This window comes from Mya arenaria, chromosome 17, assembly GCF_026914265.1.
Source record: "Mya arenaria isolate MELC-2E11 chromosome 17, ASM2691426v1".
Taxonomy (NCBI): domain Eukaryota; kingdom Metazoa; phylum Mollusca; class Bivalvia; order Myida; family Myidae; genus Mya; species Mya arenaria.
In genome coordinates, this window is record NC_069138.1 from 21859364 (window position 1) to 21884329 (window position 24966).

General features: G+C 34.7%; 1 protein-coding gene across 5 annotated transcripts in view; it reads left to right on the forward strand.

Moving 5' to 3' along the window:
* Window positions 1-24966, forward strand: part of LOC128223836 (centrosome-associated protein 350-like) — a 108560-nt gene that overhangs the window by 68653 nt on the left and 14941 nt on the right. For 4 of the 5 annotated variants that reach the window (XM_052933254.1, XM_052933255.1, XM_052933258.1 and 1 more), the window contains 17 exons: window positions 854-1092; window positions 1865-1942; window positions 2261-2379; window positions 8561-8952; window positions 14508-14654; window positions 15051-15229; window positions 15821-16007; window positions 16558-16783; window positions 17972-18058; window positions 19073-19244; window positions 19644-19862; window positions 20241-20384; window positions 21034-21223; window positions 21746-21886; window positions 22406-22527; window positions 22955-23113; window positions 23600-23782. In XM_052933254.1, coding sequence (XP_052789214.1) covers window positions 854-1092; window positions 1865-1942; window positions 2261-2379; window positions 8561-8952; window positions 14508-14654; window positions 15051-15229; window positions 15821-16007; window positions 16558-16783; window positions 17972-18058; window positions 19073-19244; window positions 19644-19862; window positions 20241-20384; window positions 21034-21223; window positions 21746-21886; window positions 22406-22527; window positions 22955-23113; window positions 23600-23782 — 2984 coding nt within the window. The remainder of the gene's footprint in view (window positions 1-853; window positions 1093-1864; window positions 1943-2260; window positions 2380-8560; window positions 8953-14507; window positions 14655-15050; window positions 15230-15820; window positions 16008-16557; window positions 16784-17971; window positions 18059-19072; window positions 19245-19643; window positions 19863-20240; window positions 20385-21033; window positions 21224-21745; window positions 21887-22405; window positions 22528-22954; window positions 23114-23599; window positions 23783-24966) is intronic. The other variant, XM_052933256.1, reaches the window with a different exon arrangement.

Sequence of the window (24966 nt, forward strand, 5' to 3'; positions counted from 1 at the left end):
ATCATATATATATTACTCAATACTGGTTTCCAGACATGTACACAAAAATTTGCCCAAAAACAAAAACTTTAATATGTTGTCAAAACGACAAATCTGTGAGAGCAGCTTTTGAGTTCAAATGTATTTTATATAATGCCTTCAAACTGAGATGTATCAAGGGTTATAGCGCGGACTTGAATCATGGTTATGTACTCTACTTAATTAAAAGAAGACAGAATTAAGGATCCACTTGCCGTGTTGCTTTTTGAATTCAGACCTATTTTATATAATTCATTTGAACTTTGATTTTTTAAATAAATGGATAACAGGATCATTATTGATGCAAAATAAGTCCTGTTTAAATGTTTTTATCGTTTCAAAGGAATTAAATGTCAGCGTAAATTGCACTTCAGACTGTGTTAAATTGCATTTAGTATTGAAATAGATATGATAGATATAAAAAAGGAGTTAAAGGATGTATTATGGATGAGAGGCAATCTTTAAAAGGATTACACCTTTAGATGATAATTAAATTATGTCCTTTAATGGTTCTAAAAATGTCTGTAAGGCTTTAAGAGAAATTTATGGATGCAAGATTTTGCAATTATTTAAGCCATATCTCATTTACGATTTTGTAAAACTTTTGATCCATGAATTGGAATTAGACCATCATTTTCAGAGATGATATTGTTACATTTGACATTTTGACATATATTGGGTGGGTGGGGGGTCGGAGTATCATGTCTACATTCAGTATAAGGGAAATCGGTCCTTTCATTGAGCCAACAAGGATTTCAAGCCAGGCGAGTTTGACTGCAGTATGTATATAGTTTTTGCTGACAAGAACAATTGTAATGTATTTTGTCTTTTACAGAAACAGAAAAACAACAACAGTCTAGCGCAAAGCAGCGGCACTATGACGCCGAACAGATACGAAAATACATGCAGCGTCAAAAAGCAGATCGGGTTCGCCAGCAGAAAGAAGAAGAACATCGCAGGAAGGAAGAGGAAGAAGCGAGGAGAAAACACCTTGAGGAGCTGTATAACAAGCAGAAACACGCGTCCTCACACTCTGCAGCGCAGGGGAAGAAGGAAAGAGCTCGGCAAAAACAGGTTGATTAAATTATAACTTAAACTTGAAGATTTTTTAACAAATTACACAGAAGGCAGGATTTTTATATTAATTAAAGCCATCCATCATTAGGCTGCAAAGATATGTTTGTGCAATTTACATATTAACATTAAGAATATTTCTGTGTTTGATTTATTTTGATTAACTACTATATTGTTTTTGCATGGATGACATTTTGAATAACACCATAATGATGCATCTATTTTTGTATGATTTATTTAAGTGAGGTAATAAAACAGAAATATTCTATGATTATACAGCAATTTTGTTAATTTGTTTCTTAAATAAGTTAATGTATGTAAAAAAAAAAAAGAGCTTCCGTCAAAACTTTGAAAAAAATTAAAACTTAACATTTTGACACTTAACTAGTAGCAATTTTTTGTATTAATTGAGATGGTAGAGCTTTTGCTTCCGGTGAGGAAGGTTTTGGGTTCAAATCCCGGCCGCTGTCACTTCTATCTCTTATCAGTTATGGCACTTAAACACAATTTGTGATGGCGTCAAGGCGGGATGAAGCCATAATGCAGCCAATAGGTGCAGGCAGACCTTAATAATCTCAAATAAACAATTACTAATGATGGATGGATTACCTTAAACAGTAACAAGCGTCAGCTACCTCTGTGGCACAGGAGAAGAAAGAATTGGTAATGTGTTTGGTTGAAGAACCTATCACAGGGTGGCATAATGAGCAGAAACAAGCATTGGAGAGCAAGAAGGAGCACTTCTCTACAAAACCCTTTCCTCCTGTTGCAGGTACTGGAAGCCATGCACGCCGCTGGACTAGTTGGAGAGGTACCCAGGAACAAGCTGTCTGAACATGCCCGTGCTCTGGTAGGTTTTAGATCATTAAAACAATAGCCAGCCTATCTAACCTCAGTGGTCGAAATTATCACAAGCCCGCAATTCATGCAATTGAAAAATGTCTATTGGGCTTGCTTAAATTCTGAATTAAGCAGGGCTTGTTCAGTAATTTGATGCCAGGGCTTATAAGTATAATTTCAATGACTGTTACCTAACTTTCAACTCTTCATGATTGTGTGATATTATAAATATATGATCAGGTACAATTATTACCTGAGAATGTTTCAGTTAACAATTGAAGTTAGACTTTGGTTCTTGAATTAAATGCAATGAGTTATCTTTTTCTAGTTGAGTGTGGAAAACAAGGAAAACCACCTGGATAATGATGAAATGGACATCAGTGATAGCAGCTCCACATTGACCGGAGATGGGTCAGATAATGACACACCTAACGCCACCCCCAGGAGGTATGTGTATGCATGGGTAAAAGTTTTCCGGATTTACGTATTCCCGGAGGGTCGAATTTCCAATTCGTCGAGATCGGTTGAGAAAATTGGGGGGGGGGGGGGGGGGGTAGGCTGGGACCTTGAAATATATTTTCCATCGCTTATTCGATGCTTCGACGTTTGTATAGATCTGCGATAACTTATGTTATTATTGTCTTATCCGAACACTGCGGTATTTTGAAACGACACTGTGACGTATATCTACGGAAATAGGCGGGAAAACACGACTTGTTGCTCGACTAATCGAATCGATCGGAAGATTAACGTCATTGAGGAGAATCACGAAAGTTTCCATATATGGCAGACGCAGTCCTTAGTCACAATTATGTTAAAAAAAAGGCGCGAGTAGTATTTTGTTTTCAAGTTTGGTCAGCGATGATATCTAAGCAAACTTAAATATCAGTTTCAATCTTAAGAAATTCGAATTGAATCTCTCTCGTGAGCTTTCCGTGACAGAAAGCATCAGTTTTCGGGTCATTTCTCCAGAAGTGTGCGTGGATCGTAGCCTTTGCAATACGTCATGTGCTATTTTAAGCATTTTCCATATAAGGTAATCCTCTACTTCCGATGACGAAAAACTTACAACAGGCATCTCAAAAATAACCGCAAACTTGCTGAGTTTACTTTGGCAATGACAGAGAGGTAGATTTAGGTCTCAATAGTGGTAGTTTGTGTTCAAAAGCGGTAGAATTTCTAATTTCTTAAATTTTCAGACAAAAACATTGACGGAAACAATGTAAACAAAAACTTGATATTTGTTACTATTTTTAGATTTTCGGAAAATACGCATTAAATACGTCATGGTTGAGACTTGTCAAGTGCCAGTGTTTTTGATTGAGAAACAGAAGAAATATTACCTCTGACTTGTAAAAACAAGTTTATTATCAGAAGTGCTGCTAAAAAAATCAAATCAGACTGCCAAAACAGGTCGGAGTGTAAGTGCAGACGACTGCAGTACTGTATATGTCAAATTTACCCCCAAAATGTCGTAAAATTTTATACACTGTAGATAATTTATAACACCCTGGAAATGTTGTTTTCTTTATGTTTTGACAGTTTTATAATGTCTTTGATATTTACAAAAATGCTGATTAGTAGGATGCCAATTAATAAGAATGATTAATGGTCTTTTGTACCGTACCGGTAACTTAGCAACGATCTCGGCCGAAGTGCGAAGTGATTTGACAAGTTGCTTATTGCACCATGTTCTTTAAAGTGACAGATTAATATGGGATTTTAGCATGGTTAATTTTGAGGTTTTTAAAATAAATTTAGTAAATCATGATTACTGGCTTGCTTATGCAGGATATTCTTTATTATGTAGTGTCACATGTATATCATATTCATAGTCATATTTGTCTGAAAAACCTTATTCCAATACTCCTCATTATTTAAAATTAAAGCCTGGAAAAGGCATTTCATATCCACTAAATGGCTATGTTCAAGGAGCTTCAGGGGGCCTCTGGCCCCCTGGACCCCTGGCCAAGGCTTCGCCCTGGACCTGACCGAGGGCCCTGCGGCCCCCAGCATTTTTCAGGATTTTCAAAATTCTCAACTTTTACCCATGTGTATGTTTGGACCTTGAGATATGTCCAATTTTAGAAGCTTTTATTGTTGTTGATTGCTTGAAAACCTGTGTTTAGTTAGTTATTTATTTTTACAACGAGTGTGAAACAAGTTATTGTAACTTATATTAATCACTCTTGTTGGCAAGATGTGTGGTCTTGAGTTGTGGGGGAAACAGCAGTACCCAGAGAAAACCCACTTGTCCAACTTGGTGACCACAAACCAAAGTCAATATGCCATGGCTGGGAATCAAACCCAGGTCACTTAGGTGAGAAGCCAGTGCACTAACTGCTGCACCAACCGGACATGTGTCTCACCCCGAAATAGGGGATGGATAATGACGCACATACTCTCAGGCAACGCCCAGATGGTAATATAATGATTTGACATATTTGTCGATATTCTATAATTTCACCAACCACAAAGAACCAAAGTCCTCATTGCCAACAAAGGGCATTGATCTGAGATGCTTTGTTGAGAAGGGAGTGCGCTTACCTGATTCAGGACTATACAGTATAACTTTATTTTAGTTGGAGAATTAATGAGTTAAATTGATATGCATATCTAGGCGAAAGAAGTTTCATCCAGGCAGTGTCAAATAAACAGACATCCCATAAGATATTATTGAACTTTTTGTAACTTCCTCGAGCATGAGGGTTTGATAGATCTAAAGTAAACAATCGTACATGTATATATCCATCATCTGTGTCATAAAACTGCGTAGGAGACATATGACACCTTACACACACACACTATGAAGTATCTGTTAGCCACTTGAACATACTTGAACCTGTTTAGTCTATGATCATCTTAATACATTGACCTTGTCAAAACTGTTGACTGCTGCCCTATGCAAAATTCAGGTTGTCAGCTCTTTGTAATCATTCCTCAGGTATTTGGTTCTATGGGAGGTTTTATTTTCAGATTGTTTGTTGTTGTTTTTGTTGTTGTCGCTGCTGCTGCTGCTGGTGCTGTTGTTGTATGTTTTTTGGGACATAATCATTGTAATTCAAAAACTGTAAACCTTGAGTCTTTACTTAAAGAAATGCCCATGGTACCGTAAATGACTGGGTATTAGACGCCCTTTTTTTCCTCAGATTTCGATGCAAAAAAATGCCTGCGTATAATAACCCGTAACAATTTTTCAAAGTTTTTTTCTGAGGTCGATTTTTAAGCTGAGAGTTTGTTTACATTTATGTAGAAAGGGAAGTTACTCGCGTCATATTGATCGATTATATACGGGTTAAAACGGCAAGTTAAAGATCGGTATACGGTATATCGTAAGACGTTTATAATTTTAACAAAAATATTTTTGGATTAAATGTTTTTCGATTAAAGTTATTCAATTTAATTTTGAATAATAAATTGAATTGAACAATAATTAAACTTGCATATAAGAAAGCAAAGTTGGGCACTGTCAAAATATTTTTTGTCAGTTGTACGATAAGGTGTGAAAAACTCGACTGCCTTTAACCTGTTAACATACCAATACTACAAACTGTTGCGATAATGGTCTTGTTTATTCGCACTTTGTCACGTTCTTTATTCTTTTCTGTAGGTGTTGACATTTTGAGAACAAACTCGTACAATATAAGGTCTTTGCAAAACTTAACTTATCATTCTTGACGTATTTTGTTTACGATATACTGTCAGAAAGAATCTTACAAATTGTCATAAAAGGACAGATGAGGCAGCCGACGAAGAAGACGATGATGGATGCGGTTACTACACGGACAAGACGACCAAAGACATGACGGAAGATGAAATGGAGCGTTTCTTCGAGAGTGACGACGATGACGAGGAATTTGAGGGCTTTGAGGAAAGCGATTTAAGGATTAGTGAATGACAATTTGTGTGTTTCTTTGTGCAATATGTGCTGATTGAATGTGTTTATTTTAAATAATCTGTTATGTTTTATATCACATGAAACGAATAAAAATGAAACCAATTTTGCTTTGTGTTATCATTGTATGGTTTTAAAGATAACCATCGCCATTTTCACGAAAAAAAAATTTTTTGTCACTGTCAACAAACATGGTGGCCGAAAATGCCAGACAATTTGACATTTTTTCTATGCGTCTTTTAACCCAAAACATAAATTAAAAGTTTTTTTCCCCGATTTAGCACATATTTTTTTCCCTGCGTCTAATACCCCCTATCGTCTTATAACCAGTCATTTACGGTATTAGCATGAATACATGCTACCAGATTAACACAATGCATACATAATATATTTTTGCATGAGTGAAATTTTGAATATAAATACTGAATTCAGTTTGTTTGAAAATAGTTCTTCATTGTAATGTATTGTAAAAATGGTATTTCAGTAATGAAAAAAACACTCTTCTTTTTTCTTAAAAATAAATAGTTTAAACTTAAGTTAGTAAAGCTATGAATCTTATGTTGGAGGTATATGAACTTATGCTAGGTTACTCTCATTGCCTTGATGTTGCCCGAGAGTGTGGTCTTTCGTTGTGGGGAAACCCAGAGAAAACCCAGTTGTTCGGCTTAATGACCATCTAAGTAACTGTCATGTTATGCCCTTGAAAATCTGAGAGGCTCGGTACAATTCCATGCAACTCTCCGGTTTCCTTTACATGATAAAAGTATTATCAAACAACAGTTAAATTAAAATGACACTGGTATTAAGAAATAATTTATGATCAATATAACAAACTTAAATTTTGAGTGATGAACCTTTAAATACTTTCTTAATTATGCATTTATGGAAAATATCAACTGATAACAAGATTGTAACAGTGTATTTAATAGCTGAAAACGCACAAATATTTAATGGTAGGCGCGTCTTAAAAGATTTATGGAGATCAATGATCGACTCGTAAGGTTTTCTGCACCTTTTTTCAAATTTAACAGGTATTCTTCATAGGAACCATTTTCAATATTTATTCATTCTTTTCGTTAAATTAAAACAATTGTATTTACTGTGGTACATCTTATTTGGGAGTAAGAGTGCATCTTTAAGACAAAATGATAATAAATGAATGACTTGACCGACCACGGGTACTAGTACAATCCATATTATTGCTCTGACTCAACTGTATACTCGCTGTAAAGTTTGGATTTTATGTCAGTTGAAGGGGTGATTACTGGTGGACTTAAACCTGTCAAAGCTATAAACATTTGCACTTTTAAGAAGAAATATTTTGTATGTTTTATGACAGGTAAAGAAAGATGTTTATGTTTTGTTAGAAAACATTTTGATTTCTTAAAAGATTTTCAATAAGAATCAAATTTTATAAATGTAAACCGATTATTTTCGTGTATTTTTTGCTGATAATTGAATTTAAATTGAACATCGATAATCAAAACTTTTTTTAATGAAGTTGGCCAAGTCTGTGCGATGTGAAAATTAGTTTTTAATTTCTTGCTGTTTGTTTGGTAAAACTATTATAACATTTTCAGCTTTATAAAAATGTAACGGAAATAATTCACACCATGTTGCAAATTTTTTGCTATTAAGCAATTACCTGTTGTGACTGGTACTTATTGTAACAGATATTTGATTAAACTGTGAATTATTGCGGTATTTTTTAAGCATAGTCTGCAAAACATTATTTCCAATTTAGATCAAGATATACTCTATCAACCTGAACATTATATATTTGCAAAATGCTTCCCCCCCTATCTTCTGTAAAGTGGTTTGCAGAATGCTTCCCCCCATCTTCTGTAGAGTGGTCTAAATTTTATTGTGTAAACTACCTTCTAAATGGGCCAGCCACTATTTGTATCTATCGCTTCACTTGATTTAAATAAGTAATGGGTTACTGCTGATTTACTTAAATAAATGTATTAGAAAACTGTAACTTTCTCATTGGACAAAAGAAAATGTTGACCACTAATCATTGTTAGAACCATTTTGTTTACACACAATTTTTTTTTTTTTAAATCTGAATAAGAAATCAGGAAGCAGTCCCTTTAAGTGGGAACATATTTCATAGGTATTTTGTTCATTAGATGTCTCTTTACCAATAGTACAAATATTTAAGTTTACTGAACCAAAACTTGTAGTATAATTTATCATATCGCTGTATTATCATGACTATCTGTTTGGTTTTAAAAGCTGAAAAACAGTCTTGTTAACATACAATAAGACTGAACAAGATTCAAGGTTGAGCCTGCAAGACACATAAGTGATTTATATCGACTATCCATTTAACTTTCTAGACATTTAACCAAGGCCGCTATCATATCTTATTTTACGAGACTCATCAAAATTTGCATGATTTATTATAAATGTTTTTGTAATATGGATTGGATTATGTTTATAGTAAACAATTGTATGTCCTTTGTGAAATTTTAGCCGATAGTTTTTATGGAATGTTTTATTTAAAGTTTTTCCTCTTGGAAATAGAAATAGATATATTAAAACATTAATTGCTTATTTTTTTAGACTTCCATGTCTCATTATAATAATAAGGTATTTATATTTTCTTTTCAAAAGCTACAAGCATTTTACCCATTATCAAAAAATAGGAGTATTTAACACTGAAATAAAAGATTTGCCTTCTTTTTATATCAATGAATTGTATAATATGAATCCTAATTTGCATTACAGATCGAAGATGGATATTGACGGGTCAGGAAATACAAGATCTGCAGCGAATAACAGAGACATTTTAAAGCCGACTCGGCAAAAAAATGTGGAAAAACCCAACCAAATGAATGTTCGGACTATCGGTGATTTTTCGTTCGATGTTGGAAATGTGACTTCGAAATTTACTCAGGCTCTTCAGGAAAAGTTAAACCAAGAACCGAATTCCTTGGCTAGTGGATATAACGGTGTGAATGGTGATAATTATTTAAGTGATGCTAATCGATTAAACGATGGATTACCTCGGAGTCGGGCGGATCGAATTCAAGCAATAAAGGATACGGCAGCTACGCTTCAGAATCGGTTAAAGGAAGAGGCGAGAAAAATACAGGCTCAAACTAACAGTAATACTGAAAGTAAGTTCTGAAATATTTTGCTGTCAAAACCTGAGATTTTTAAGAAATCACAGATATGATATGTTTGTGGATTTCTGCGGATCTAATGGCTCCAGGGAAACCCATTCGCACCAACCACGCCCACTCCCCCATCCCCCAACCCCCCCTACCAAATTTCAAAGCTTATCTGGCTACTTTTGGTTGTAACTTTATTGGTTGTTAGAATGAACACTCCAGTTTATACAAAAATTAAAGTTAGGAAAGCCCTCTTAAGAGCTTCTTAAAGCCTTTTTGGCTTTAGTGTCAGGGTGCTTCAACCCCTTTGAGCCCCAAGAATTCATCGCCAAAATGGTATTGATCAGCCCTTCAGCAGCCAGGTCACACACATCCCTGAAAATGAATTATCTCCCATTTACAATTACAGAAACTTAATGAATGAAACTTTGGCAGGTGTAGTAAATGACTTACATGGAACTTTGGCAGTTGTTTTTTTTTCTACAGGTATTTTTTTAATTATCAAATCAGAGTTCATCCAGCGAAGGCCGTATGTTGAGAAATTGGCATAATAACACTATAAAATGAGCAGGGGTGTCAAAGATAAAGACCTCCTTGTAGACTGAGTACGCACTATTAAGATTGCATAAATAAATAAAACCAATCAATGTTGAAAAATAAAAACAATCTTATCAATGTTGAAAAAAAAAGATATTTCACAATACTTGGCCGAGTTACGTTTTATGTTTACAATTGGATTAGAATGAAAAACCTCAAATTTACAACAATAAATTGGTTAGTAAGTTAAATAATTGTGTTAAAAGCATTTGAAATTCCTTAATCAGGCAATTAAATACATATAAAGAGAACAACCTTACTTTTAAGATAAGTAGAATAATTATAAAAAGGTGGCACATCAATTTCCACATGAGAATTACAAATGATCAAATTAGGCTACATTTTGAAATTCTCAAGTTGAAAGAGGTCAAGTTGAGTTACATTTATACAATTTTTGAGTGTTTCGGCAAACATGAAGTAATAAAATATTCAGATCATGTTTGCTTAATAAACGGTAACTCTTACTTAGGCATGAAGCTGTAAACATTTATTAAGGTTTGGAGGCGGACAGTAAAATCCGTGCTAGGGAATAACTTGGTGACGTTATTTGAATATAAACCATTATTTTTCGTGAAAGAAAATAATGGTTTCTGTTGAATATTTCGTTTTTTGAATTGATTATAATGTGAATATAAAATCGGTTAAGACTAAATTTTACTTGATAAAAAGAGGAAAAGGCCTTGAATTTAACATTGAAACAGAAATGTTTTCAAATTAAAGGGACTCGCTCATGAATGTTTTTGTAAGATGCACTTTTTTTTATGAAGAATTAAATTGCGGCAAATCATTAGGTTTGTTTAAACTAAGATACTAAAAGCTGGAACCCTTCAGCAAATGTTGATAATTACTCAAATATTGTCTTTGAAGACCACAAGTTTCATTAACGTTGACCATAAGCAATATAATTAGCATTATGTATGGCTTTGTTGTTGCATGATTGGTTGATTGACATTATCCCATGATGTTACCAATGTATTGTTTAAATGTCAAAATAGCCATCACTTTTGTATAAGGCCTAGTGGTGAAGCCGTGGGTTTTCTAATTTTTTCTTGACTTAACTGGTGTGAGTTCACACCCAACTACACCCATACTACTTTTTTAATACCATGATTGTATTTATTCTGCAATTTCAATATCTTCAGAGTGAAATAATGATCAAATCAGTGATTGTAGGCATTACCAGGAAAATTAATTTTTGGTCCGAAACATGAGCAAGTACCCTTAAATCATAATTTTGAAATCAAAAATTTGTGTACAGGTATAAACTATTTGCCTAATAAATGGGGTTTTCAGTCAATAACTAAGGGGTCACAAATTTCCCTGTAAAACACACCAATATTTCACTAGTATTCTTTTATCTGTATATATACAAACAGGGTGCTCAATAAGTTTTGGTTGAATTATCTCAGATAGTAAAGTAACCGACAAGCTACTACTTATTATACTTAAAATTAATGGCTGGCTTAATTGCCATTTGAAAAATCTATTTTAGCCGGCAGCTTGTTCTTTTAAGAGAACACTGCACAAATTATGTGCTTTTATGTTTTGATCATCAAATTCAAATGAGTTAAACACAATAATGCATTCAAATTAATATGTTTCTTTTCTGCATCTTTACATTGTAAACCTATATAGATATTATGCCCCTTTAGACATTTGCATTTTTTATCGTAATATTTTATGGGAGCCATACACAATTTTCCCTTAATCTAAAAGATAAACTTAAGAATTTCCAAGTCTATCTGTCCCAGATGGGTTGTTTTTTTTGGCAAATGCATGGTCATTTGAATATTTTGAATGGTTCCTAAAGATCTATTGATGGTATAAATAACATGAGGTGGTCTTTTGCCTAATGTTTGAATGGATTAATTTCCTAATTTAAATACTGCCTGCAATTAATTTAGAATTAAAATTTAGGTCTGGTTTTATATGAGCCATCAGTTTCAATTTTCAATGCCGAAAATGTCCTTTCAGCTGTGATCTATAGACTCGAGGATATGTGCTCACTTGCAAATCTAATAAATATCAATCGCAGGCATTTTTTAAGCTGTGGGTGCCGTGACTCAAAATGCTTGAATTCGGGTTGCCTGGTAATTATATGGTGTTCCAGTATTAAATGGTTTCCACTTAATGAAAGGTTATTGTGGGGGTCCCTGGGATGAAAAGTAAGGTCAAAATACGAGTCCCTGGCTTGAAAATTTAGTCACAGGCACTCCAATTTCTTTCTCAAAGAAATCCCTGGAGTTTGTATCCAAACATGATACTAGTACACCATACAACAGTTACGAGTTAACTAGGTTTTAGTTAATATTAAAGATGCACTCTTCCTCCCAAATAAGATTTAACACAATTAATAATATTGTTTTAATATTCGAAAAAGGATGAATAAATGTCAAAAACAATAGTTCTTATGAAGGATATCAAGTTTAATTTGAAAGAAATGAGCATAAAACATGGTATATCTACCTTATGAGACTATAGTAGACCACAGTAAATCTTTATAAGCATTCACCAATCATTTAATTTTTTTGCGCTTTCTGCTATTAAATTCAAGGTTACAATCTTGTTATCAGTAGTTACTATTTTCCATAAATTCATTATTTATTAAGTAGTTAAAGGTTTATCAGTCAAAATTTATGTTTGTTATATACATGTGTATGTATTGATTTTGAATAAGAGTGTCACTTTAATTAAGACAGGGTGCTGCAGAAAAGGGACAGGGTGATAAGGGTGAACAAATCTCATTTTTTAAGGCTGTGGTGAACCTGAACATAATGAATTTGTCCTAAAATGATATGGATTGTGTTATATTGAAGTTATGTTAGGTGTTAAGTGCCAAGAATAAAAGTTTGGTGGTACCAAAAGACAAATTTGACGGAAGAGTGTCCATGCTGGTTGCAATGAGGGCAGAAGGGTGCTTCCAAAAAGTACAGGGTGCATGAGCCTTCTTCAATACTTTTGTGAAAAACTAAGTATGAAACTCTTTTAAGCTAACCCTACAATTGAAGTGCAGAGTAGAATTAGTGTTTTTACATATTAAAATTAATGTGCTGCAATTGACACGTGTCTGTTAGGACGATATACAATAAATGTACTTATCAAGAGAATAGGCATTGAAATCGCAGAAATTTATGGACCTGGTTAATTGGCATTTTAAAAATCAGTGTATTTTATCAATAGAAAGTGAAGGCTTATACGTTTATACTGATGACATGTTCTGATATTATCCTTAACTCCAAAACGTCCTTCCATGGTTTGAAAAGATAATTATAAAAAATCTATTACATAAATCAAATAACCCAACCTAATTGCAAAGCTATTCTTAACTTATGCTTTCATGAGCTTAAATTTTGGTTTCCAAAAAATGTTTGTAATCTAAAAGAGATCTGCACTAAAAGAAATAGATTTTTGCAAAGCTTACAAAGGCGTATTTGTCTGAAATGTTTGTCTTGCAATCACGCAAGATTTAATTTGGAAGTGGAAATGTTCACACAAATGTATTACGTAAAGTGTTAGACTTGCACATTTACTCTTTTATAAGCCACAAAATTACCCTCTGGTATGTAGGCCAACAGTTTGTGAATTTTGTTTTGAAGTAGTTTACAAGAGCTCCATGTTTGCACTAGATGGCAGGATTTATCCATTTTAATCTTTTGATTTTGACATAAAAATACTTCTGTTAAACAAAACAAATAGAACATCATTCCAATGCAAATTCTCCAAATCAAATCTTTTTTTTTTTTTTCGAAAACATGATCATGAAGGTGTTTTTTTATTGAAATTGATCAACATATCAATTATCTTACAGACTTTGTGCCATTTTAAGCGTGTATATTTTTTTGAAGTTCTTAAGTAAATTGAGGTATTGTCTATTTGTCATAGGGTCTAAGCAAAAAATAAATTTGGTTCGGGTTACCCGACCCTACCTATGGAATTAAGGAGCCGACCCTACTGATTTTATAGTCAGTTTGAAAAAAATGAAAAACTAAAGAAAAAAAATCTTTATTATTTAAAGACTTAGTGTCGTTAAAGGCAAGGTCCCTGTTACTAAAAATAGAAAAACAGTTAAAACTGAATAACTTTAGTTAGGGTCCACATATCTCAACCAAACTTGGTCTATAGGAAGATTTTATGGATACCTTTCATGGGATTGCGTTTGGGGTCCCTAGGGTCAAGGTCAAGGTCACTGTTACTAAAAATAGAAAAACAGTTGAATCTGAATAACTTTAGTCAGGGTCCACATATTTTGACTAAACTTGGTACAAAGGAAGAGTTTATGGGGACATTTCATGGGATTGTGTTTGGGGTCCCGAGGGTCAAGGTCACTGTTGTTAAAAATATAAAAACAGACACTGGCTGAAGTTTTTCTGTCAATCAATGAAAACCTGGTTTCGTCGCATTGCAGCGTTTCTTGTATTCCTAATAGCAGATGATTTTGAATTGACAAGAATTATTCTATAATAAAAAAAATAAAGCTGGTCATACATAATCAGAAAATAAGCAAGCCAATTATCCTTCAGTCCGACATTGTCTTCATTTTACCATTGTAGGGACACTTTTAGCCTGGTAAAAAGGGCAGGGTGCTATAGGGGAAAAGGGCACATTGTATCAGGTTATGGAGAACTTGAATATTATGAATTTGACAGACAATGTTAAGAATTATGACTAAGTTCTAAAAGTAATATTAAGTTCAACTGCCGAATATTTCAAATTTGTTTGTATAAAATTACAGTCATAGTAAAAGTTTTAGTAAAAAAAACAAACAATTTGATTATTTTAAACATTCTAAGAAGGCAGGAGGGTAAACATGCTGCACCTTTCATAACTGTCTAGCTAAAACCCTTCATTGCAATGCTTCTTTTGAGCACAAAATAAAGATTACCAATGAGGTCTTAATGTATTGTGAGGCAAATAAATAATAAAAATCCACAATTTTGTTGTAATTTTTTTTTGTATATTTTCAGCTGGTGCTACTTCAAAATCCTCAGTACGATGGAACGATTCGGAACCATCGAACAAACCAGCCCCCCGGGAACAGGAGTTTATGTCTCGATATGAGCAACTAACCGGAGCAAACGGCAACTACTCCGTGTTTAATTCAAATCTTCCAGGTATAATGTCTAACAAGCTTTAATGTATTATAAATAAATGTTGATGAGATTTTATGTATTTGGTATTGATACTGTTCTAGATGAAATTTGCAAGATTTATTACATGAACTTCAAGAAGATTGTTACTTCTATTGATGCATTAACATCAAAATTCAGATTTTTTTTACAAGCCCTTGCTTGCATCAGGTTTGTGGGTTTGTGCTTATATCAACTACTTTCAGTTGCAGCCCAATGACAGGCAAAAACGTGCTCTAATGTTAATATCCAACAAGTTTCTGTTTTGTATATCGCATACTTTCGTTTAAATCTGTAAAAATAATTTACAAAAAAAATACCCCTGCACAGAACAGAAACCTTTTTTAACGCCAATGCAATATTTTTCTTTTTATTTTGTAGGAAATCAGGTACCACTTCACACAGCTGAACCCACGGTTCCAGTTGTGGCCCCTCGACAAACGAAAACAGGATCTAATATGAACACCGATTTTGAAGATACAACAATCACGGAAACTTCCACATTCAGTGAGATTACTCTCACTGATGAGTCTGATAATGAGGATTTAATGGGAGGGAAGGTAAGAAATAAGTTGTCAGCTTGTCTGATTCTTTTTAATTAAAAAGTTGCGTTATTGTCATAGCCTTGGAGTCATAGTTGGTCGTTATCCCAAATTTTAAACCTTGGTCATAACCTAAAAATGTTTAAGATATTCAAAAAATATGCACTTGTGTAGATGGGCCCATAACTCTGGTTTTAATAATTTGTTGAAATTATATTTTGAGTTATAGATAAATATTGTACATAAAAATAGACATATCTTTGGACTTCTTCCCTTCCAGGTGTGTTAGTTTTTTGCGGTCTATTTCTAAAAGAATCCTAGCCTTTGTGTTGTACCTTAATAGTCATCTGCCGTGTTATAATCACCTTCATGCTTAAACTTTAATATTGCCGCTAACTTGAACACTGTTAAAGATATTTCCTTGAAACAAATGTTAAACATATTCACTTTGACAAAACACCCCTGTGCAGGCAGGTCGGATAATTTTGGCTAAATAATTGTAAAATTATGCCCCTGTGATGCCTGAAACAAACTGATGGGCATTATCATCCAATTGTGGGGCTCCTGTTTCCACTGAATTACAAACTGCAGGTTCATTTTCTGTTTCAGATTGGTACAGGGCTACGTAAGACAGACTACCACTCCTCATCCCGGCCTGACCCCTCAAGCAGCCAGCCCCCCTCCATCCCCCGCCCCTCCCAGCACCCAGCTCCCAGGGTAGCTAACTCCTGGGATGAAACCACACCCGACGACTACAATGTGTTCAGTATATATTCTCGCCGACATCAGGAAAGAAGTAAGTGTGGCTTTTATAGTTTGTTAAAGCTGCTTGAAGTAAAGAATGTGAAATGTTTGATATATCTTAAATATGGCATTCAAAGCTTAAGATTGAACTATGAATGTAAATTTTTTAATCTATAACAACTGTTATTTCCGAATTTAGATGTACATATTTAAGCTTCATTTTAAGAAACTTTCCAGAGGTAGACCCTCTATAAAATAGTATGGATTTTGTATGAATACTACATATCTGATAAAGTGATGCCAATTTTCCTCTTTTAAGCTGATTTCCTCTTTTTTGGCCACAAAACTTTAAAATTAAAATTATTGCCTTTTATCTGATCTATACAAAAATTTATCTTTAGTAAATAGTGTGATCTGGATACTCTTAATTTCATACTGGTTCCTCTTTTTTAACAAATTTGTGTTGGCATCCCTGCTGATAGTATATAGTTGAAATTATCATACGAAAAAATACCTTTATTCTATACTTTAATGGCAAATTGATGAAATGGTAACAAATAATAGGGAAAACCAAATAACAAAATATTTCCTTCTTCCGTCAGTGGTGAGGCCAGGGAGAGAGCCCATGTCAACTACAAGACGGAAATCCCCCATCCCCAACTCAGAGCCTGAAACCAAGCCCGCAACCCAAACCCCGACCAGTAGCAAGCCTATACCATCAGTCCGGGCTTCCAGGGGTCCTGCGATCAGAAGTAGGTCGCCTGCTGATGGAATGGGGCAAACAGTGTCAGAGTCCCTACGCAGTCAAAGTCCTGGGCTGAAATCAAAGTAGGTTCATGCAGAAAAATGCTCAAAGACAATATGAATATTTCATTTTAATAGACTTTAACTAATGTATTCTTCACAGCTTTGATTTCTGATACAGATTAGGTGCATAATATCTGAGTATTGTCTTAATGATTTTGAGAAACACAAGATTTAAAGTAAAAATCAAAGATTCTTTGAAATATTCATCACAGGGTTCGAATTTAACTTTGAGGAGCACTCGCAAAATTTTGCGAGTGCATTTTGAGGCAACTCGCAAAATGACAAATCAGCTTGCAATTTTATTATTTGCTTTATTTCCTTATAATATTGTCTAATTGAAGTAGAAATTAACACCTAAGACATATTATGAATATTAAAAAGTATCAATCTTGAGTGACTCGACTACTCGAACTTGTTGATGGCTTATTCTATTTGGGGGGTATGGAAAGACTCGTCTGATGCTGGCAGCTTTTTGATAACAAAGCTGTCCAATAATTTGACATTGTTCACTTTGTACATTTACCCTCGCCATCGGGTAATTTAATACCCATTCGACAAGCACTCTACAGATTTCATTAAGTCTATAAGTATTAAAAACAATAAAATAATAAATTTAAAATAAAAAAGCAACAGTTAATGTAGCGTGGATACTTTGGACCATGAAATATATCGATCAACGAAGTCTATTCATTTTGACAGTTGGGCGGAAATGTATTTAAAGGATGATGGGGTTTACATATAGTGCGCAAAAGCGCTAAATTTAGCCAATGATTGAGCTAGGTGATAATTACGTCATTCGTATTTACTTTGTATTATGCACGCCTTGGAGCATCCCGGAAAGATTCTAGATAAAACTCGGCCTTTTCCGTATTTGTTCTATTTTTGAAAACCTACTAGAGCGTGACTACGTACTGTCTTCTTTATACCGGTAGTGTAAACATGCCACTTATAGGCTGTTTACACTCGACTACATAGCGGAATTAAGTTCATGTTTATTCTACTTTCCGTTTAACATTTTGTGGTCTAGAAAAAGCCACTCGCAGAATTTTGCGAGCTTGAATAAAAGTCACTCGCAATTTCCAAATGCCGCTCGCATTTTGCGAGTATGCGAGTCTAAATTCGAACCCTGCATCACTCATCCAATACTTGTATAATCCAAAAATTAAGGTCCTAGATTTAAAATTTCAGATTTCTGATTAAATGTTTCAGGTCCCGAGGTACAGCGAGGTATGAGGACAGGTCAGAGGACGATGAAGACACCCTTGGGGAGGAGTCATATACACAAACTTTCGAAAGGTAACATTTTATGTCCCTTTTATCCTGGAGAAAGTCTTCCCTGTAATGTTTTTAAAGTTCTGCAATCAGAACATTTCATTTTGGACTGCATCAAAAAGCAGTAGGAAAAACCTTGAAATGAATAAAAATCACTTTGGAAAAAAAATCAAAAAGGGTCATGGAAAAAAAATCAAAAAGGGTCTAGGCCCCTTAGCCTTGCTTCCACCATGAATCCCTCATACTCAAACAGACCCCCAGCTATTTACCTGGCCCAAGTTTCTCAAAACCTCTTAAGTCCCTTATAACAGGATTAAGCTAATCTCACTATTTTACTTTGTCTTTAATTCGCAAAATATCAACTGCAGTAAGAGTGACTTGACTTTAAATATGAATTACTGTTAAGGTTATCACAATAAACCATATTTTATTTACCAAAATCACACTTAAGTTTGTGTTTTGTCTAATTGAAAAAAAGCTACTTAAGCCTATAAAGCTTAAGAAGTTTCGAGAAATGGGGCCAGCTGTTAGAACCTCTGAGACTTGTCAAAGACTTGAATATTCCTTTTGTCGATTTTTTTGTATGACACAGAAAAATGCAAGTGAGAAATAAAACAAAGACCTGTACAATGTTTACTATAATTTAAACATTTGTTCTTTGCATGTCTGAAACATTACAAGGGATAATTTACATGAAAACTCCATCGTTATATTAATGTAAATGCATATTTAAAATTTTATACTTAATGAAATATTGGCCCATTTGTTCTGAACTTTGTTAACTTTCAAGTCTGTATTGCTCAGGAACTTTCAAGTCTGTATTGCTCAGGAACTTTCAAGTCTGTATTGCTCAGGAACTTTCAAGGAAACATGTATGATCAACAGTATTCTTAACAAGATTTCAGACAACACTTACTGCTTTTAGCAGGACTTATATTATTTAAACATATAAGCACATCATACAATATTTCACCAATGTTAACTTTAATTATCAAGTGACATTGATCTTTAATTGGAGGTAATTTGGTGAATTTACAGTGAAGACATAGCAGCATCGAGAGCCAGAAGTGTAGAAACATCAGCCCCCGTTGCAAGTCAGAAAAGTGCGGTCACCAGTCAGAGATCCGCACCACAGAAATCTTCCATGTCTCGTAAACCAGACAGAATGTCACCGGAAATGGATTCTAGCATGGGGGAAGATATTTCTCAGGTAATAAAAGTACTTGTTGTACTGTTGTTGAGGAAGAATTAGCATGTGTTATCAACTGATTAAATTTCATTGTCATAACTCATAACTAAAAATAAAAGTGCTTTGCCCAAAAGATAAAATATATTTTATTTAAAAGTTCTTCTGACTATCTAGAAAAATTAAAAAGAAGTTAAATTATTGTAGATTTTGTAGCATTGTCACTGCCTGAGGTACAGAAGTTTTAAACTTGGCCATCTCACAGAAACTCAAAAATGCATACACATCCAAATCAAATAACCCTCTCTAAAACCGCTGAGTTACACCCCTTGCTGAAATGGGAATACCCACACAAACATTGTCATAGGTGTGCGTATGCCGCTTCTGATTCCTTGTGTCTAATAAAATACTATAAAATTTAAGGAGGAAGTCACACCCCGTGCAGAGCGCCCCAACCCCTTGGACTCTGAACCTGCCCAAGCACCCCGCCTCTCACCAAACTCCCTAGAGCAGAAGTTCTACAATGCCCTTAATGACCTTGAGAGCATGGAGATGTCGATAAAACAGCTATCGTCGGTGGATCGGACAAGGGCAGTGGCAATGGCCCAGCAGGAGACTGTTTCACTAGCTCAAATGCTCAAGGTAATTGATACCAGATTGTGTAAAATTGAGTTGGTAGGTATTTGTATGTAGATCATTTGTATCTCAAATAAAACTGTTGACTTGGGTGGATAGAATGTAGGCATCTGCTCTGCTATGGTGCAACACTGCTGAAATGCTGAAGGTGAATTGATCTATTTCAACTCTTTTTTTTTGGTGATTTCAGATATGGTTTTTGAAATTATTTTGTGATTATGCCTTTCAATATTGACTAACCATATTATCACTTGCTGAAAGTTTGTTGATATGGTGTTGAAGAATTATATCCATCCATTGGTAGGGTATTCCAGATGGAAAATCAGATATTTGTGTACTGAAAAATTATCTAAAATCTCTATGATCATCCTTACATTTATGCAGGCGAAGCAGCAAGCTCATGACCAACAGATGAAAGAAATCCAGCTAAAAGCCAAGGCAGAGGCCAATGAATCCACAAAACAGCTGGAGGACTATCGCAAAAGAGCATCTGAAACAGTGTTTAAGACCGCTGATGAAATTGCCAAGGTATGTGTATAGAGTACCTTGTCTTTTGTTGTTAATTGCTTGATTTGTGTTATTGTTTTAATGCATTCTTAAAATCTCAGAAAATAACACTTAATTTTGAAGTTCAGAAGTTTATTGCATAATGCTTTGTATTGCATTTATACCTTAAACAAAGTAAATACAAGTTAAAAAAAATATGAGTCAAAGTTACTTCACCCACTTCCTACGCCAATGAAACAATACACAACCAATGCAATGTATGAGTTACATGTAATGAAGAGTTCATATATTGAAATATCCCTTTAATTCATCCACTTATTGAATAGTAGCTTGCTCAGATTACAGATCACCTTTCTGACATGAGAATTTATGCATAACTGAAAACAGAAAGAATACTGCAATATCATTGATTTACTGGTTACTTAAGAATCGTTTTGCTTATTGCATAAATTCCCCATATATATGACTGAATCAGGGCTATTCCAGTTAAATGCATAACCCTCAGGGAGAAGGCAATTAATTTCTAAGTATATGGGTGGGTGTCTTTTTTTACTAATTTGGACCCCAAAAGGGTAAATTTGCTTTTGTAGGCCGGAGGTGTCATTCAAAAGTGTCTTTCCCCCAGAGATTACCACCCTCAGTAACATTCACATTGGCGTTTTATTTTCAGGTCCGTGAGGAAGGTGCTACATCCATTCCTGAGGTGACAAGAAAACTGATTGAGAGTCAGACAGCCGCTGTGAAAGCCCTCACAAAGGCTGTGAAAGCTGTCCCTGGGGTGGGAGAGGGGGCCCGGCCCAAAACCTCTGTCAAACGGCGCTCAGATGAAGGGAATGAGAATGATGATACAGAGAGTCTAGGTCAGCAGAACTTGGTTTTGGGAGATTTTTACTTATCAGAATCTATTTTTTATCTATTCTGTCGATACAAATAAATTAATTATATATATTAAAAATTAGCTTAAAATGTCTTCAAATTTCTTTCATTGGAATCTTACATGATTTGCCTCTCTTAATGTTGTCACATGAAATATTGTTAGATTTGTCAAAGTATATTCTTACATTAATTGACTAAAGGACAGGTTAAGGACATTATCACTGTATCAGCACATCCTTTGAGGGGATTCTTCAAACATACCATTACAATGCTAGAATTTGGTACCATATTGTAAATGTACCTGTCTCATTTAATCAGATATCAATAAAACTTCACAGGAATGTACAATTACAAAAAAGTACTACAATTACTTGCATTGGTGGCATGCAATTACCTATGGTGGTATAAGAATATTCAAAATGTTATCAATGTTTATTGTATTTTAACATGTATTTTGTATAAGCAAGAAAGCACGGCTCTGTATTGGAATTCTTGTGTACTTGCAGATGACTACAGTATAGATGAGACTATGACGGAGGATGAGAGAGAGGAGAAATCCTTCAGTATCATACTGCCTTCCAAGTCACACAGAAACAGGGTGAAAACACACCATCAACATTCAGATAACGAGTCTGTGACTTCTGAAGGTGAGTTTGTGTTAGAAACTAAGAATGAAATATGAAAGTGATTTACAAGTGCAGTGTTTTTTCCCCGACCAATTTTAGGAAGTACTTCCCCTTTCCCATTGCTGAATTATTTACTTTTTCCCAAATGTAAATATGGAATTCCCAATTTTTGTTTTGATAAAAAAATTTTTTTTTAACTATTTCATGAACTTTTTTGATCCAAACCGAAATAAATACTGGAAATTTGTTCTCATTTATTTCTGGGCAAAATTGGAATTCCCAATTGAAGTGAAAATTTCACATTATTCCTTATCAGACAGGCCCGGCCCCATTTCCATAATGCTGCCGAATGATTGTACTAACCTTATGATATTTATAGACTCTTAAACATACATGAAGTATCTACACTCAATGCTTGCTGGTGTAGAGGGTTTTAGCAGGGACATGTTTAAACATTCATGTATATCTCTACATTTCATAAAACTGTACACTTGCTCTTTGCCGGGGAAGATTTTCCACAAAGTCTGTTGCTTCTTCCAGCGTCTTCGACACATCTGAAGGACCTACATTCACTGTTTGCTGGGGAGGAGGGTTTCGACAAGTTCACAGAGGAGATGGTTAAACAGTTTATGAAAGAGGAAGAGGTCCGCGCTCAACACCAGGTATGTGGCTAGATATCAACTAAAATCTTTTGTTTACACTAGTTTTCCTTGGTAGAAACATTGGTTCTACCAGGTAGTTGTAGAGGCTATGAAAAAGGATCATACTCAAAACGTCTTTTGGTGAGAGACAGTACCTCTTGTGTGGGGGTCACTTATACCACGCGATCAAAACACTGTACCACTATCAACCTGGTTGGGATTGAACCCGCAGCTTCTTAAGTGACAGGTTGACACCTAGACCTCTAGACCATTGTCATCCTGGTTGGGATTGAACCCACAACCTCTTTAGTGAGAGGTGGACACCTATACCACTAGACCACTTTTAGAGTTTTTTAAATGTAAAAGAAATTTACTATTACTGTTTATGAGTTACTTTTGCCAGAAACAATTTTAAGTATAAATGTTGACTTGCATATTGTTTTTGTAGGCTTCTCTTCTTAAACTGCGAGAGAGTGCCCTGGTGGAAAAAACAAAGGCAGAATTACAGTGGCTTGAGCAGCAGAAGCAACAGAGACGAAACAAAGGGGCGGACGACTCTTTCCCACAGATTAAGAAAAGACAACGGGGACTTAAGTTGAAGCTTCAGGTATGAACAATTTATATGTATTTATGTCTACAAGTATGTTTTATTTCATGTCAATATTTACAAAAAGGGGCTGTAAGTGTAGGGAAATAAGTAAGAAAAAGTATGATAAATAGTCTGGCAGCTAATGTGTCATCCCATCGGTGTATGGAAAATAGTTTGCACATTAAATGTCTGGGACATACAGTATGTTAATATTGAATTTCTGTTTAGCATTAAACTAAAGACTAACTTTCTGGTTTTCAAAAGTTGATGATTGCTAACTGTAAAAAGATGGGAGATATATATTTTAATACCAGTGAAATAGATGACATACTGTATGAACTTTTCCATATCTTCTACATGCATAAGTTTCAATTTTGAAATCCATGATTGATTGAAATCACCTCTCTTATTATTGCCAATATTGATTATAGTTTCTGTCCAGTTTTCACTAGATGCTTTTACATGATGTAAGCAACAAATACTTAAATATATTTTACGATCCAGGAACAACAAGAAGAAATCAAGCGACTAAGAGAAGAAAGCAAGGCAGCAGCTAAGGAGAGACAGCGTAAACTCTACGAGGAGATTAGCAAACGTCAGGCATCACGTAATGCCCGGGGACCCCTTATCGGCAAAGGGCGACTGGGGCGGCCTAGCGAGGTGCACACCGAGGCTGAAGTAAGCTCTGTGAGTGTTGCTTGATTTGTGCTTGACTCTAAACTTAGCTTAATATCTCTAACTTAAACACTATCTTGCTTATCGGCAAAGGGCGACTGGGGCGGCCTAGCGAGGTGCACACCGAGGCTGAAGTAAGCTCTGTGAGTGTTGCTTGAATTGTGCTTGACTCTTAACTTAGCTTAATATCACTAACTTAAACACTATCTTGCTTATCTGCAAAGGGAGACTGGGGTGGCCTAGCATGGTTCACATTGAGGCTGAAGTAAGCTCTGTGAGTGTTGCTTAAATTGTGCTTGAATCTTAACCTATCTTAAAATAAAACTTGAAGTCTTGCTGTCTGTGGACAATATTGGCCTGCTTGATAATTTTCCTCTTCTCTAAGCTACATATAGCTTGTGTTTAATTGTGAGGGCTCTGTTTCATTAATTGATTACCAGAAACGTTTACTCTAAACTATATAATATATCAAGTCAGAATGTTGATGCAGACAGTGTGATTTTTTTAGCATAAACTGATCATTGATCATATATGATGGTCAATTTGTATGTTTTGAATATTTTTTTATCTCAACTTACTATTTCATGTGTGGTCAAAAGTTTGCTTTTGTAATGTGAGAATTGGCTAACCATGTATCCTCTGTCTTGCCTTCCTACTATGTGTGTTCTCTCTGACTCTATTGTCTGCGTTGCTGAAGGAAAATTTAGTGTGTTAATTGACCCTGTACAGAATTTTGGATTAACAAGTCTGAATTATTTCTCGAGTGTTTGCCTTTAAAATAAAATCATCAAGCTCTGCTATATTAAACCAAGTATGAGCAAGTGCTAATTTCAACTACTGATGTAGTATGCCTGTTTTATTTGTATTTTGAAAAAAGATGACCGTTGGATCATCTATTCAATGAGCGCACGAAAGTATGTAGTATATACGTATATATATATATATCTAATCAAGAATTCCACTTAAACACAAAATGAGTGGCACAAACTAAATTATTTTTGTTTACATTATTGAAATATCAAATTAGCATTGCCGTAAATTGACCAGTTTCTTGTACAGAAAATCTAGCCCTTAGAAGTTTTAAAAAGATGATGTCTTCAAATTTTTAGCTTGACGCTGGTTCAGGTTTTGAGAAAGCTACAAGAGCCTTATTCAACATTTTAAGAAACGAATAAATAGTCAAAGTATCATGTAAA